Genomic DNA, 13,718 nt, shown 5'->3' on the forward strand with positions numbered 1-13,718 from the left:
TGAGAGGTTTTTTCTAATAACGAACTGCCACGAGGTATAAATCAGATTTTTACGGTGAATGTCTGCTTTATAATATTTTCACCAACAATGACAGAAAAAAAAAACATTTTCACTTTTCTGAAAAACTCACTAACTGCACAATTCTTCAGTAGTATAAGACAAGTAGTATTTCAAAAGAGTAGAAGAAATCTTGTGGATTTTGATCAATAACAATATTTGTTGTTAATCTGTTGCTAAGAGATGAGCGAGTTTCCTGGTAACCAAGTGCCATGAAGTAAACATCTGAATTTTACTTTTGGAAAATTAACCAACTCTTAATTTGTTGTGTCTAAGCAGATAAGCAGTATTTCAGAAGACATTATGTTTCATAAAAAAATAATTAATTTGGTGTTAAGAGATGAGCATTTTTTGTCTGGTAACGAACCGTCACAGTAAGTCCATGTTACTCAACATGCTTGTGACTCTCCACATGCTATCGAGTACATTGTAGCTTACTTTAGCATTGATGTTAATTTTTAGCATCAGAACGCTGGGTCAAAACCGATGAGCACACTTTGGCAGGCCCAGTTTACATTTTTTCTGAAATGTTCTAGTTTGATACTGTTCTTTTATTGTTACACTAGCATTCAAACTATTTCACAAAGACAATACAGCAAAAAGGCAAAACCTTTCCAAAAGTGTAAAGCCGCAGGTGCAATAAAAATCTAACGAGTGTTGAGTCCGGTGGAGGTCTGATTGGGCTGAAAAAGACCTGATGCAGCTTTTCCTTTTACACAAACTGCTTTTATTGATTCAGTTTGGGTCATTTGTTGTCTAGACAGAAGCTGCTTGCTCAGAGTAATGCACCCTGCATGTGAAAGAGGGCTAGCTAAAAGTGCGTATTGATCATCTGATAAGAATGTTTTGATACTGTGAAATGATATCAAGCTAAAGTTTTAACATGAACACTGCAACAGTCAGTGTATATTTCTGCTGGCTCATTATCAACGGATAAAAGATTAGTGGATATTGTTTGGTTCTACATAACGTGAATTAACAAACCCGGAGGGGAGTTACATTGCTTCTATTTTATAATCATAACCCAGGTGGACCACAGTAAAACTGCAGAGCTCATATTTACCTGGTACATATGGCTTTGGTGGTTTGACTCCAGCACCTGAAAAACAACAGAGTTACAACGCTGTCTTTGTCTCCCCCTGGTGGTCATAGATTTAATATCACTTCTCAACTTGCCGGGTTGAACTTGTCCACCAGTTGTGCCAACTAAAAGAAAAAACAAGGTTGAAATAGATCAATATGTAACTAATGTCAGGTTAAAGCAATGCCTTTATGTTAAAAATAAATATATGGTGAATTAGAAACACATACACACACACACCCTGTAACAGAAATACACAACCAGACAGTTTACAAAATAAAATGTTTGCCTCAAAGTAAAACAGTTCTGGAATGTTTATTAATTTAATACAAACTTTTTTGCACATTTAAAGCATCTAATACTCTTGCAGCCATACAAAGTATTCTAAGTCATTCAAAAGCACTTACCGCTAGGCTGTATGATTCCACCTGAGACTGCTAAAGTTTAAAACTTTACTTTTAAAGGTGGTGTCATATAAGAAAGTGAAAAATTGAAATAAATATACTTAACCTACCGCCTGTTTTCGTGAAGCCACCACAAGATGGAGCAAAAAGAAAGAAGAACAAAGTTAATCAAAACACACTTTTTAAAATGTTACGCCTTCTTCGTCTATTCATTTACCAGATTGGAGTAAATAATGTACAAGTTCTGCTTCAATTACTTTCATGTTGTAGGAGGATTTACAGTGCATAAAGAGTGTCTCAGTTAAAACTTTAGGTTTAAATTAATGAATTCATCTGAACTTGAACACAGAGGCGAAATAACCAAAGTGTCAGAGCACATTAACACAGCTGTAGACAAACAAAATGAAATTAAGGGAACACAATCCTCTTTGTGAGGTTAAAAATGAAACATGTTTGAACTTTGAAAGCGAACCAGTGAAGCAAAGTGAAATGTTAGTGAGAAAGAGTGAAAAGAAGTTATTAAAAAAAAAGTGCAGACACAAACAGACCGTTAAGATGTAACAGAGTAAACACATGAGTCTCCCTCCTCCTTATTACTACATCTTGTACCCTGATAATTAAATATCAGCATTTATTATCATACTATTGATATATAGTATGATATATCAGTAATGATGTTAGAAATGCATCAAAGTGACTGAATAAAACTGTAAAACAGAAAGTCTGCAGAACGTCTTCAAATGAAGTGGTATAACTAGGATAAGTGGGACAGATGAACGTAATCATTTCTCCTGCTTTTGGTGATTTTTGTATTTATCAATTTGAATGTTCTTCATTTGGTCAAAGCAGTTTAGTGTTTTAATAGTTCATGTGACATGATGCTTTGCTGCTTCTTTTGTCTACGAATGGTAATATAATTCTGAGGTTTCTTCCTGTTTCTTTTGTTCTATTATTCATCTCACCAAATTAATCACCAGTGACCCATCTGCGCAAGTTTTGAGACTGATTTGAGCGCATATATCTGTGTGAATAAACAATACTTAAATTTAATTAAAAAAAATAGATGATAACTTAATTTTATTGTTTAATTCTTAGGGCTGTCAATGTTGATGCTCCTCTTTAACAGGAACTTTTAACACTGGATTTATTTATTTCTTAGCGCTAAATGAATAAACTTAAATTCATGGTTAAATTATTCTAAAAATCTTAATGTGGGATTATGCATCTGAAATAAAATGATTTATTGTAGGACTTTTATTTAGGTCAACCAAGTAAAGTATAAGTACGGTGGGTCTTGTAAATAAAATGTTTTTTTTAAATGATTGTCTATAATTATTTTTAATTTAATTATTATAATAATAGTTATTATTATTATTATTATTAGACAAGTTAAATGCCACTGATTCTAAAACCTGCATTCTGTTTCTGTTTAGAGTTGACTAAAGTAAGACATTAAAACTGTTACACAAACACAAGTTAATACAATAAACATGCAATAAAAAGGAAATTTCCGGCTTTTTACAAGTTAGTTTGAAAGCATTCAATTCAACGCAGACAAATTTTACACTAAGCTATGGCCATAAGCAGCTGAACAAAGATTTTTACAAACTCTGTATAAAACAAACAATTTTCTTTTTCCCCTATGTCTGACACTGAATCAGAATATACATTTACTTATAAAAATGCTGCATATATCAAATATGATTTAATAGAAATATAACTTTGTAATTTAACGACTTGAAATTGGGGCTCTGTCTCTTTAAAAACTCCTGCTCTTCATGAAACTCCGCCTTCAGGAAGTCATCACAACATGGCTCCTCTATTAACCCTTAAACAACGTTTTTACCAGTGTTACACTGAGAAATAGCTTCTATTTTGAGCTCAGGTAAAGTGCAGTTCCACCAGGTGTTTGCTAATTGCTACTGGCTAGTCTGAAGGAGCTGAGTGGGGGAGTTGAAAGGGAGCTTGAAACTGGACTTCTTTATCTTTAATAAGGTAAACTTTTCTCTTATTCTGGCATAATTCTTAAAATAATCTTAGTGACCTATAACAGAAAATATTTGTTCTGACTTCAAGTCAGACACTAAATAAATTAAATAAAGACTATAAATATCTGTAACCCATTAAAAACATTCCCATACATGCTGTCAGCGCAGGAAGAGAGTGGTGCTCATCTGTGAAACATTTCCATTCACAAATACTGACATGGATGAGACATTCAACATCTACTGAAAAAACAAATAAGCCACATTGCACAGTTTGGTGAGAGGCTTAAGGCAAGCAGCAGGTCTTACTGGGCTGTGGGACCTCTGGGGCCTTATTAAGTGCAGCGATAGGAGTTGGCCCTGCCAAAAAGACAACAAGTTCCAGTTTCATCCAGTGCATGAGAGAGGCCAGAAAAGGTAGAAACTGTGAAGTGGATCCTAACACTGCCACAGCTGGAGCCTGTGAGCTGGAGGAGGTCATTAGCTGCCAGCATTAGGAGTATAAACAATGTGTGAGTTTTATGTGCAGGGGTCATGGGATACAGCATTTACTGAAGCTTACGTGTGCAAGTTTGTGCAGCTAATGCTCATGGCAGAGTTTTAGTACTTGATCTACCTGGCTGAGGCGTTCCGCCAACACCTACTTCCTTCCCTGTAAAAGCACGAAAGCATCATCTCCAATTCCATGATGTTTGAACTTCGCCTTTCAGTGATGATAGAAACTGGATTTAAAGTATCACCTGGTTTCACAGCCGGTACAGAGCCATTTGCAGTGCCGCCGACGGACGTGTCCGGAGTCGCACCAGGTCCGACACCTGATGCACGGAGCACAAAGGCCACCAAAAACGACACTTCCTTAATTCTGTGTAAGTGAGATTCTGTGTCGTTTTATTAGTTCTGAATTTCAGCTACAATCAGGTCTCCCTTATAGTGAAGCCTGCCTTCCTCAGCTGTGAACTTAAATCTACTTTGCATGCGTTTTATCATGGCACGTCAAACAACTTCTTATAGCTTAACAGTAATATGAAATCAGCTAGAGTAATGCCATTATTATGGCTAAAAGGATAACTTTTTGAATTTTTGTACACTTAAAGAACTATCTCTGAATCCATATTCCAAAAAATAAATAAAAAAATAGCTGGATCCGTTTTCAGTGACTATCTAACATGATGTAGCCGTCATGTTTGCCCAAGTAAGTTTCTCATTGGTCAATTAGTCCCAATTGACGGCTCCTCCTCAGGAGACCTGATCTTTAATCAGCAGAGGAATACAGGCTGCATGCATTTCAGTTCAACAGATGTTACAGATTTATATTTCATTTGCAATAAATAAATTAGTGGGCAATATTTGGCTCCAAGATTGAAGCAAAACTATGAAAACTGATTGTAGATATTCTTGTGCTAAAGCTTATTAGCACACTAGCTAATACCAGTCCCATCTTTAACTCCTAATTCAAAACTACAAATAGGCGACTAATTTTATAGGAATTTAAATAGTAAATCTGTAACTGGATAAAATGAAAACAAATGCGTACTAATTACTGCAGTCAGTCATATTTGCCTTACTCGTATAGAAATATCCCAAACTTTTCAGTATTTGCAGTTTTGCACATACTAGTTGTACCACATTAAGCAGTTTTTGCAGCTGCAGGCATTGCTCACCTCCTTGTGCTCCTCCTACTCCTCCCGGTACCAGTCCTGTTCCTCCTACTCCTCCCGGTACCAGTCCTGTTCCTCCTACTCCTCCTGGTACCAGTCCTGTTCCTCCTACTCCTCCTGGTACCAGTCCTGTTCCAGCACCACCTGTAACTCCAGATTCAAAATACAAATAGGTAGTCAACTAATTTTACAGGAATTTAATTAGTAAATCTGTAACTAGATAAAATGAAAACAGACGTATACTGATAACTGCATTCAGTTAGAGTTGCTTTAAAAAGAGTTGCTTTACTAGTCGTACCATATTTAGCAGCTTTTGCAGCAGCAGAGTATTGTCCACCTCCTGGTACTCCTCCTACTCCTGGTACCAGTCCTCCTCCTCCTGGTACCAGTCCTGTTCCTCCTGGTACCAGTCCTGCTCCTCCTACTCCTGGTACCAGTCCTGTCCCAGCACCACCTGTAACATAAGCAGGTTTCCACCTTATTTTCTCTGCATTTAAGTAACAAATGTGTAACTGGATATAGGACTGCCCTATAGATCAATAACAACACATGATCAATATCAATAGATATGTTCAGAACCCCACAGCATTCTGGGGGATGTAGGCAGAGGAAAAGCTTTAGCTGCTCAACTTCTTAGTCAGCTAAGCCAGGTTCACTTACTCACTCCTTGGTTACCTAGCAACAACCTGCACAGCAGCAATTCACAGCTGCTTAAAAATAATAAAAAAAACAATGGTGTTTAGAGAAGAGAGAAAATGGGTACAACAGCTTGATTAGAAATTGTGGCTAAAGTGGGAAAGATAAGGTCACCAGTTCGACAGAATTTAAGATATTTATTAAAACAAAAAGTGGATCAATAATTATTAATATCAACTGATATGAAATGCTTATGATTCATTTTTCAGCCTTATTGTCAGACTGGATAATTGCATAAAAATTGTGCTGTTTGAATCTCAGGGTGTATTCACACCATTTAGTCTGTTTTAATCCAACTCTAGTTCGGTTGCCTAGAGGGTGCAGCTTGTTTGGGGAGGTGTTAATGTGAAGTCAAACTCTGAACTCTTTGGTCTCTGAAATAAGAAATGTCATGTTTTCTAAAAATAGAGCAGGTATATAAAAAAAATTTGAAAGAAAAGAGGAGGACCAATAGTTGAGCCGTGCAGAAGTCTGCAAGGAAGAAGGGGCCGAGGTGGAGAGTAAAAATCAAACTTTGTTCCCGTCACTCAAATGGGAACAAAGTCTATCCAGTGTTTCTATTGAGGGATAGAAATACAATGGTCCTCAGTGTCAAATACTGCAGTGAGATTTAAAAGTACAAAAATCAGAGATCTCCGAGTAATTTGCTAAACAAATATCATTAAAAACTCTTAACAGTACCACTTCATTGCAGCCAGACTGGAAAACTTCCACAATGCCATAAGTGCCCCAAGAAACATTCAATTTGATAACAACCATCTTCTTGAGATTGATCATGCGATTGATCATTATTTGTACCGTATTTAGCAGCTTTTGCAGCAGCAGAGTACTGTCCACCTCCTTGTACTCCTGTTCCCAGTCCTGTTCCCAGTCCACCCGTTCCCAGTCCTGTCCCAGCACCACCTGCGACTCCTGATTCAGAGGAGCAAATAACAGCAGGATTAATTATGAGCAGGTACTATAAGTGAACTAAAACTTCCCTTAAATGACAAAATCTGTAAAGTTTAACAAGTATAACTACTACAAAGAACTATAATGATTGCTGAAGTTAAACTCAGACGTTATCTAGCAGTGCCTTTTACAGGTTGATGCAATTAGAAATATTGAAAAACAATCTTTGGTGAAAAACTATACATACCTCAAAAAACAGTGATATGTACAAAAAAATAATATTTTTAGGAGGCAGTACCTTATATGTCGACTGTATTTACCGTATTTCGCTGCTTTGGCTGCTGCAGAATATTGTCCGGCTCCCTGGGCTCCTAATGTTCCTCCTGTTCCCACTCCTGTTCCAGCACCTCCTGTTGCAACTCCTAGTTCATGGAAACAAGCTGTACTGCATCACGAGGTTACAGTCATGAGCGGAAAATATAAGCATTTAGGGTTAGGTGAAAATTGGTTTTATTTCATTTAAAATTTCCATGTGTGCTCATTATTTCTACCATATTTGGCAGCTTTTGCTGCTGCAGAGTACTGTCCCCCTGCTGGGACAAAAGGCCCTCCTCCTGCTCCTCCTGTTCCTCCCAGTCCTGCATATCCAAATCCCGTTCCAACTCCTCCTGGAACTCCTGTTTGAGGTGAATAGAGACTGAGGTTTGAAGATTTCACTAACAAAACCAAACAAGCTGCATTAATGCCCGGCATCCATATTTTAAAGTCTTCTTTTATATATGAAAATAAACTATTCTGCTTCTTTTAGCAGCAGTTCCAGGTTATCTTTTTTTGTTACTGATTGTCTCGCTATATTTTAACCTTTTTCACTGCTTTTGGTTCTAACCTTAAACAGCACCAAATTATGGAAAAACATGGATCAATCTAGTATTTTTTTAAAATAGTCATCTAAACCTATAAAAAAAATCAGAATGTCTTACCATACTTTGGAGGTTTGACCCCTGCACCACCTCCATAACCTGCAGAGGTGTTTGAGTTTATTAGGATAGGTTTTATAACACGAAGTGTCACATTATGTTTTTATTTATTTAAGCTTGATCTCTAACATACCACCATAGCCACCGCCGGGTAGCACCTGTCCTGCTCCACCAGGGACTCCTACTCCTCCAAGGCCTGTTTGAGGAGCTGTGAATCAGAACAGATGAAAGATTCAGTTTCATATTTTTTTACCCAAATAGCATTTCTAAACACAATGTGAGATTTGATGAAACTTTGATCTCACCGTATTTTGGAGGTTTGGCACCAGCTGTCAAAGCTGCACCAGAAACAGGACAAACGTGGTTGAATTAAAAGATGAGCTGAGTTTCTCTAACTTCTAACAAATTAAAATATTTGCTTTACAGCTAAGGGAAATCACAAATAAGTTAGTTTACATCCATATCCAGGTATAAACTGTGTTCCTGCACCACCGACTCCTCCACCAACTCTTGGTACCACGCCTAAAAAAAACATAATAGAAACAATTAAAAAACTGAATTTTTACAGTCATAATTTGAACTTATTTTATTTCACTTACCGTACTTAGCAGCCTTGGATGCAGGAGAGTATCCTCCACCTCCCACTCCTCCTATTCCTCCCACTCCCGTTCCTCCGACTCCTCCCGTTCCCCCAACTCCGCCTAGTCCTGCACACAAATTTATTTATCAACCCAACTGATCACCATAATTAAAAATGTGCCATCAAAGTGAATTATAAATTATCTGCACATGTTGTGGATTTTAACAGGAATCTGTTTCTCATCCACCCCTTCTCACACACACATATATATTCTCACTCATACAGCTCAGCAGGATAAGGGAGTCATGTTATTGAATTTACACAACCACTGGGATGAAACCTGAAGGAAGCAGCTTTGTTTATTTTGAAAAAAGTAGATTAAAAAACTTCTGAAATCAGAAAACATCTAGCTCTTACTGTATATCTCAAAAGAACAGAAGTCTATCAAAGGTTTTCAAAGGTTTTTAAACCAAAATTTTAAAATAATTTTTTAAAAGTGTCAACAGTATTAGGATGATATATTCACTAATGGCTGTAGGAAGTCATGTTCACTCTTAGCTAAGAATGGGCCTGTAAAAATAACCCCATTAACTCTTTGAAAACTTTTTAACTGCATATAAAAATGATTAGTTGAAAGGTAAAATTAAGCAACTATAATTATTGTAAAGTAAGATGTGAAAGAAGCAGACATTGCATTCAAGATGTACATAGAACTAAACTCAGACATTTATATGTTCGCACTTTTTCAGTTGCACAAAGAGACAGATATTGAAATATATGAATTATGTGGTCAAAATGCTAACTCTGCTTTAAATTTTTTCAAACCCAATTGGAGGAGGATGTTTAAAATATTAACAAATGTCTAAAAATATTATTTTCATTGGTTGAACAGTCCAATCAAAACTAACATTTATTACAGGATCCGGTGTGGGCTTTGATTAGGCCTTTTTCTGGTGCAGTGAACCCACAACATTCAGTTGTTTTCAGAGCCGAGTAAAACGGGCCATCTTCAAACTTTAGAATAAAAACAAAGCCGTCAGGTTGAGAATGAGGCATGGACAAATCAACAGTTTGATTTTTTTTCTGAAAACAAAATGTTCACAGAGCCATTTTCTGGTGAAAGCAACATACTTTCCGTGATTAAAGAACGCTGCTTCATATTTAACAAAAGTGAAAAAACAAAATCAAGTAAAGCATTTCCTAAAACTGAAGAGAATTAGCTCAGAACTGTTTCAGACCTGATCTTTAATCAGCAAAGGAATACAGGCTGCAAGCATTTCAGTTCAACAGATGTTATAGATTTATATTTCATTTGCAATAAATAAATTTGTGGGCAATATGTAGCTCTGAAATTGAAGCAAAACCATGAAAACTGATTGTAGATATTCTTGAGTAAATAATTAGAACCGGATGTTGGTGCCTCCAAAGATGAATGAGCGAACACACCCAGAGTATTCCAGCTGGGATTCAGATCCAAGATATTTCACATTTGTACCGATTGTTGCCTTGGATGTTTGACCTCAGAGACCTAAATTCATCCTCCTTCAATACCTCAATCTCCTGAAGCACGAGATTTTAAATTACTATATTATAACAAATTACCATATTTGGCAGCTTTTCCTGGTTGGAGGTATCCACCTCCCCCTGGTACTCCAATTGGTGCACCTCCAGGTACTCCTCCTGGTACTCCTCCTGGTACTCCTCCCGGTACTCCTCCTGGTACTCCTCCCGGTACTCCTCCTGGTACTCCTCCCGGTACTCCTCCTGGTACTCCTCCCGGTACTCCTTGTAGCAATATGGACACTCTGAATTATGACTTTATTTAGACTTTTCATAGTTTCTGCAAAAATGATTTGCAGAAATTCTTAGTTTTAACATAAAAGTGAACTCAGAAGAACATTTCATTTTACTGATTGTGCTCCTAACATTATTAAATCATATTATTATAATATTAATGATCCAGATGCTGTTACTAGAAACTGTGTATTTAGACATATTTATCTTGGTTTGCAAGTTTAGAACTTAGGAAGCTTTTAGAAATGAATTCATTCTTGTCTGGTCTTTCGTAGAATGGCTGAATGTCGGCATGCCTTGTATAAATCTTCTACTTCCAGCTAATATCTACCAACTTGTCCTAAAATTAAGTTAGGTAAAATAATTTATATTATGTGTAAACTATGTATGTATATGTAAATTAGATAGTAAGATAGCTCCCTATAAAGTGAAATAAATTTTCTTCCTCTATTGATTATCAAGAAATTTGACTGACAGGAGAGGACCGATAACAATTGGTACATTAAATGTTCCTCCATACTCGGCATGTTTATCATTTCCTACAGCTTTGATAATTATCCTTGGTCTTTGGTACAGGAAACAGTAGTGGAAAAACCTAATTTCAGCATGACATTTTTAAAATTCACTGTGCATGACACAATATTTGATTAGTAAACTATATTTTTGCCAATATAATTAATTACATGTTGTCAATAAAACAAAGAGGTAGAATTTTCATTCGTTTTAATTTACCAAATAAGAAAGACAGTTGAGAGTTCTCACCATATTTAGCAGCCTTGGACCCAGGTCCATATCCTGTGAAAAAGACATGTGGAGATGAGTGAAGTGTAAACTTAAGTTTACATTGCTACAAACTCTGACTCCAGGTAGCCAAATAATTCATTACTAGCTTAATTTAGCAGAATACAGACTCTTCGAGCTTTAGGAATGCTGAAATGCATGAGGGGAATCTTCATCAGTGAAGACAGAGCATCTGCATGGAATAGCCAAAGAATAAGTGACATTATTATTGGTTTATCTCTCTGATGTCAAAGTGGCGCTTGTATAAATGCTGTATCAGTGGCACAAATGTGCAGTATCCACAGCACTGTCATACTGGGGAAGGCAACAATGCTGAGATGGAAGTATAGCAAAAAGAAAACCATTACTGTATCGCAACACGGTGCTACTCAAATATCACAGCAAAGACTCAAAGCATAACATTGCCTTCACTTTCATACTGTAGTATGACACTGTCTGCACTGATAAAGAATCAAATTCATTCAGATATTAATTAATAATTCACCTTTTGAAGGGGGGAAAGGTTGATAGGGTTTTGAACTTTCATACCCAGATGGTTGGCTAATGTGTAAACATGGAAAAAGTAAACTGCACCGCGTCCTTATACAGCACAAGTCTTAGAATTTTACACCTTTCAACCCAATACACATGCACTATGCAAAACATGGTGCAACCAATGTAAGCAACCCAAATACATCTAATAACATGTGACAGAACTTGATGTTGCACAAACTTTACCTTGTGCATTCTGGTACAACATACATGGAAACATCAGGAATAGTGTCATATGAGCTGAAGAACCTCATGTCTGGTCTCGTCATCTACTGTTTAACATTTAAGCTTTTATGAATCAGAGTTTGCAGAAAGAGTAGGAAGATCATTTGGTATTTATTCCAATTGCTACATGTTAATACCTCCTGGCACCTGCCCTGGGTATAGTCCACCACCGCCACCGACGCCTCCGACGCCTCCGACGCCACCGACACCTCCGACGCCACCAACGCCACCGACGCCTCCAACGCCACCGACGCCTCCAACGCCCCTGACGCCTCCAAAGCCACCGACGCCACCAACGCCAGCACCTGAAGAGACAAACAGATGCTTCAGTTGTTCATATTTTTTGTTTGCTTTAAGGACAAGAAGAATCTGAAACATGATGAGTAGGAAATCTTACCATATTTAGCAGCTTTAGATTGAGAAGGTAAGATGCCTCCAGGCCCCACTCCTACAGGAAACAAAGAGAAAGAGATATTTTGTAGTTCTGTCCACCTTCAAAGAAATATTTCTCTCATAATTTCCTGAAATGTTCACCAGTTCCGACAGGATAGCCAGGTTTTGATCCAGGACCAGCTTTTCCTCCTGGAAGTCCAGTTCCACCAACGCCATAACCCCCGTAACCTGGATCGCAGATTGTTATGATTGTTGTGTGACGCGTCATTAATGGCTGCTTTTCATCTGACATCAAGTTTGTGTAAACTTCTATATTAAAACAATTTTTTTTACCATAGGGAACTTTGCCACCTCCAGGCTTAGCACCATAGCCCCCTAGAGGACAAAATATAAACTTTATGACTCAAAGTTAGCAATGTGTGGTGCAACAGATAAATTATTGTTCAAATTCTTTAGTATTTTTCCATTTTTAACCTTAATATGAACAAACTCAACATTGAAAGTATTACACATCAAGTAAACAACAAACTAAATATTTCATTTTCAAGGAGCATCTAAAAGCACCTTGCGCTTTGGGAGATTTGAGGGGGTAACCATGAAATACACCGGGCTGCATTGGCCCACCAAACCCTCTGGTTCCTGAGACAGAGAAGGAAGGAGAACTTTAATTCTGACATCAACATATAAACAACTTGATAATAATATAAATATACATATTTAAAATCAACCTGGGACTTGGCCTCCCTGTTGTCCTCCAACTGTATAAAGAAATCAGATATTCTTATGGTTGTCTGCAATTACTTTTCCCAAAAGCTGAAGATACTTTACATTTAATTTGATTTTGAATCATGTTGATTTTGTAAAGTCTGTGTTTCACATTGCAGCATGTTTCAAAATTCAAAATCACTTAACACATAGTCAAAATCTTAACCTTACTTGATTTGGGATTTAGGTTTGTTCCAGTAGCGACCCCAGGCAGAACTCCACGGCCGCCAAACCCTGCAGGAAAGAAAACAGACATATAAACATGATGATCTCAGAATAAAAATCTCATGGATTGTGGTAAATATGTCCTGATAGTGAAAACAAACCAGTTCCTGGTACAATTCCTCCTTGGTAAAGTCCAGGGACACCCACACCTGCGACGACCAAAGACATAACAATGTGCTTTCCCTTTAATAGACGGATAAAAAAGATGCTTCAACCATGTTTTCTAAAACATGGTTAGAAATAAAAGGCCACACAGACATGAAAGCTTTCCATACAGATAAAAGCATTCAGAGAATGTGCAGAAAGCAAATGAGAAAATGTTTTCTGCAGTCATTTATCAGTTTGCTGCAATAAAGCAACCGTTTTCTGTCTTCAGCTAATTATTATGTTTATTCTTCATCCATTGTGATGTAATGATTTCTGATTTAATGGCACGCACAGGGAAAATCATCATAAAAAATGTGATGAATACCTTATTTTTAAAAGTAGCATTGAACAAAATCATTCTTCCTATTTATTTGCACTCCCAGTCGTGACGTGTAAAAAGTCTTTAAATAAATTATTTCAAATAAAATCAGCAGTGTTACACAAAACGCTGATCAGAGTGGAGAAACTTTTAATTAGTAATCCATGACTATCAGTTTCCTTAATATAT

At 37.0% G+C, this 13,718-nt stretch overlaps 1 protein-coding gene across 6 annotated transcripts in view; it reads right to left on the reverse strand.

Annotated features, from left to right (window-relative positions):
- Positions 1–13,718, reverse strand: part of elna (elastin a) — a 64,455-nt gene that overhangs the window by 8,457 nt on the left and 42,280 nt on the right. For 2 of the 6 annotated variants that reach the window (XM_017308400.1, XM_017308398.1), the window contains exons 10-35: positions 13,165–13,212; positions 13,010–13,072; positions 12,802–12,831; positions 12,638–12,712; positions 12,407–12,448; positions 12,215–12,301; positions 12,078–12,128; positions 11,818–11,985; positions 10,886–10,918; positions 9,932–10,054; positions 8,349–8,456; positions 8,206–8,271; positions 8,055–8,087; positions 7,883–7,957; positions 7,753–7,791; positions 7,324–7,449; positions 7,093–7,194; positions 6,680–6,793; positions 5,484–5,639; positions 5,189–5,335; positions 4,268–4,342; positions 4,144–4,179; positions 3,837–3,887; positions 1,653–1,655; positions 1,234–1,263; positions 1,121–1,156 (exon numbers count right to left, since the gene is read on the reverse strand). In XM_017308400.1, the coding sequence (XP_017163889.1) occupies positions 1,121–1,156; positions 1,234–1,263; positions 1,653–1,655; positions 3,837–3,887; positions 4,144–4,179; positions 4,268–4,342; positions 5,189–5,335; positions 5,484–5,639; positions 6,680–6,793; positions 7,093–7,194; positions 7,324–7,449; positions 7,753–7,791; positions 7,883–7,957; positions 8,055–8,087; positions 8,206–8,271; positions 8,349–8,456; positions 9,932–10,054; positions 10,886–10,918; positions 11,818–11,985; positions 12,078–12,128; positions 12,215–12,301; positions 12,407–12,448; positions 12,638–12,712; positions 12,802–12,831; positions 13,010–13,072; positions 13,165–13,212 (1,917 nt within the window). The remainder of the gene's footprint in view (positions 1–1,120; positions 1,157–1,233; positions 1,264–1,652; positions 1,656–3,836; positions 3,888–4,143; positions 4,180–4,267; positions 4,343–5,188; positions 5,336–5,483; positions 5,640–6,679; positions 6,794–7,092; positions 7,195–7,323; positions 7,450–7,752; positions 7,792–7,882; positions 7,958–8,054; positions 8,088–8,205; positions 8,272–8,348; positions 8,457–9,931; positions 10,055–10,885; positions 10,919–11,817; positions 11,986–12,077; positions 12,129–12,214; positions 12,302–12,406; positions 12,449–12,637; positions 12,713–12,801; positions 12,832–13,009; positions 13,073–13,164; positions 13,213–13,718) is intronic. The other 4 variants (XM_017308399.1, XM_017308401.1, XM_008425622.2 and 1 more) reach the window with 4 other exon arrangements.

The sequence above is a fragment of the Poecilia reticulata genome, linkage group LG13 (assembly GCF_000633615.1).
Source record: "Poecilia reticulata strain Guanapo linkage group LG13, Guppy_female_1.0+MT, whole genome shotgun sequence".
Classification (NCBI taxonomy): domain Eukaryota; kingdom Metazoa; phylum Chordata; class Actinopteri; order Cyprinodontiformes; family Poeciliidae; genus Poecilia; species Poecilia reticulata.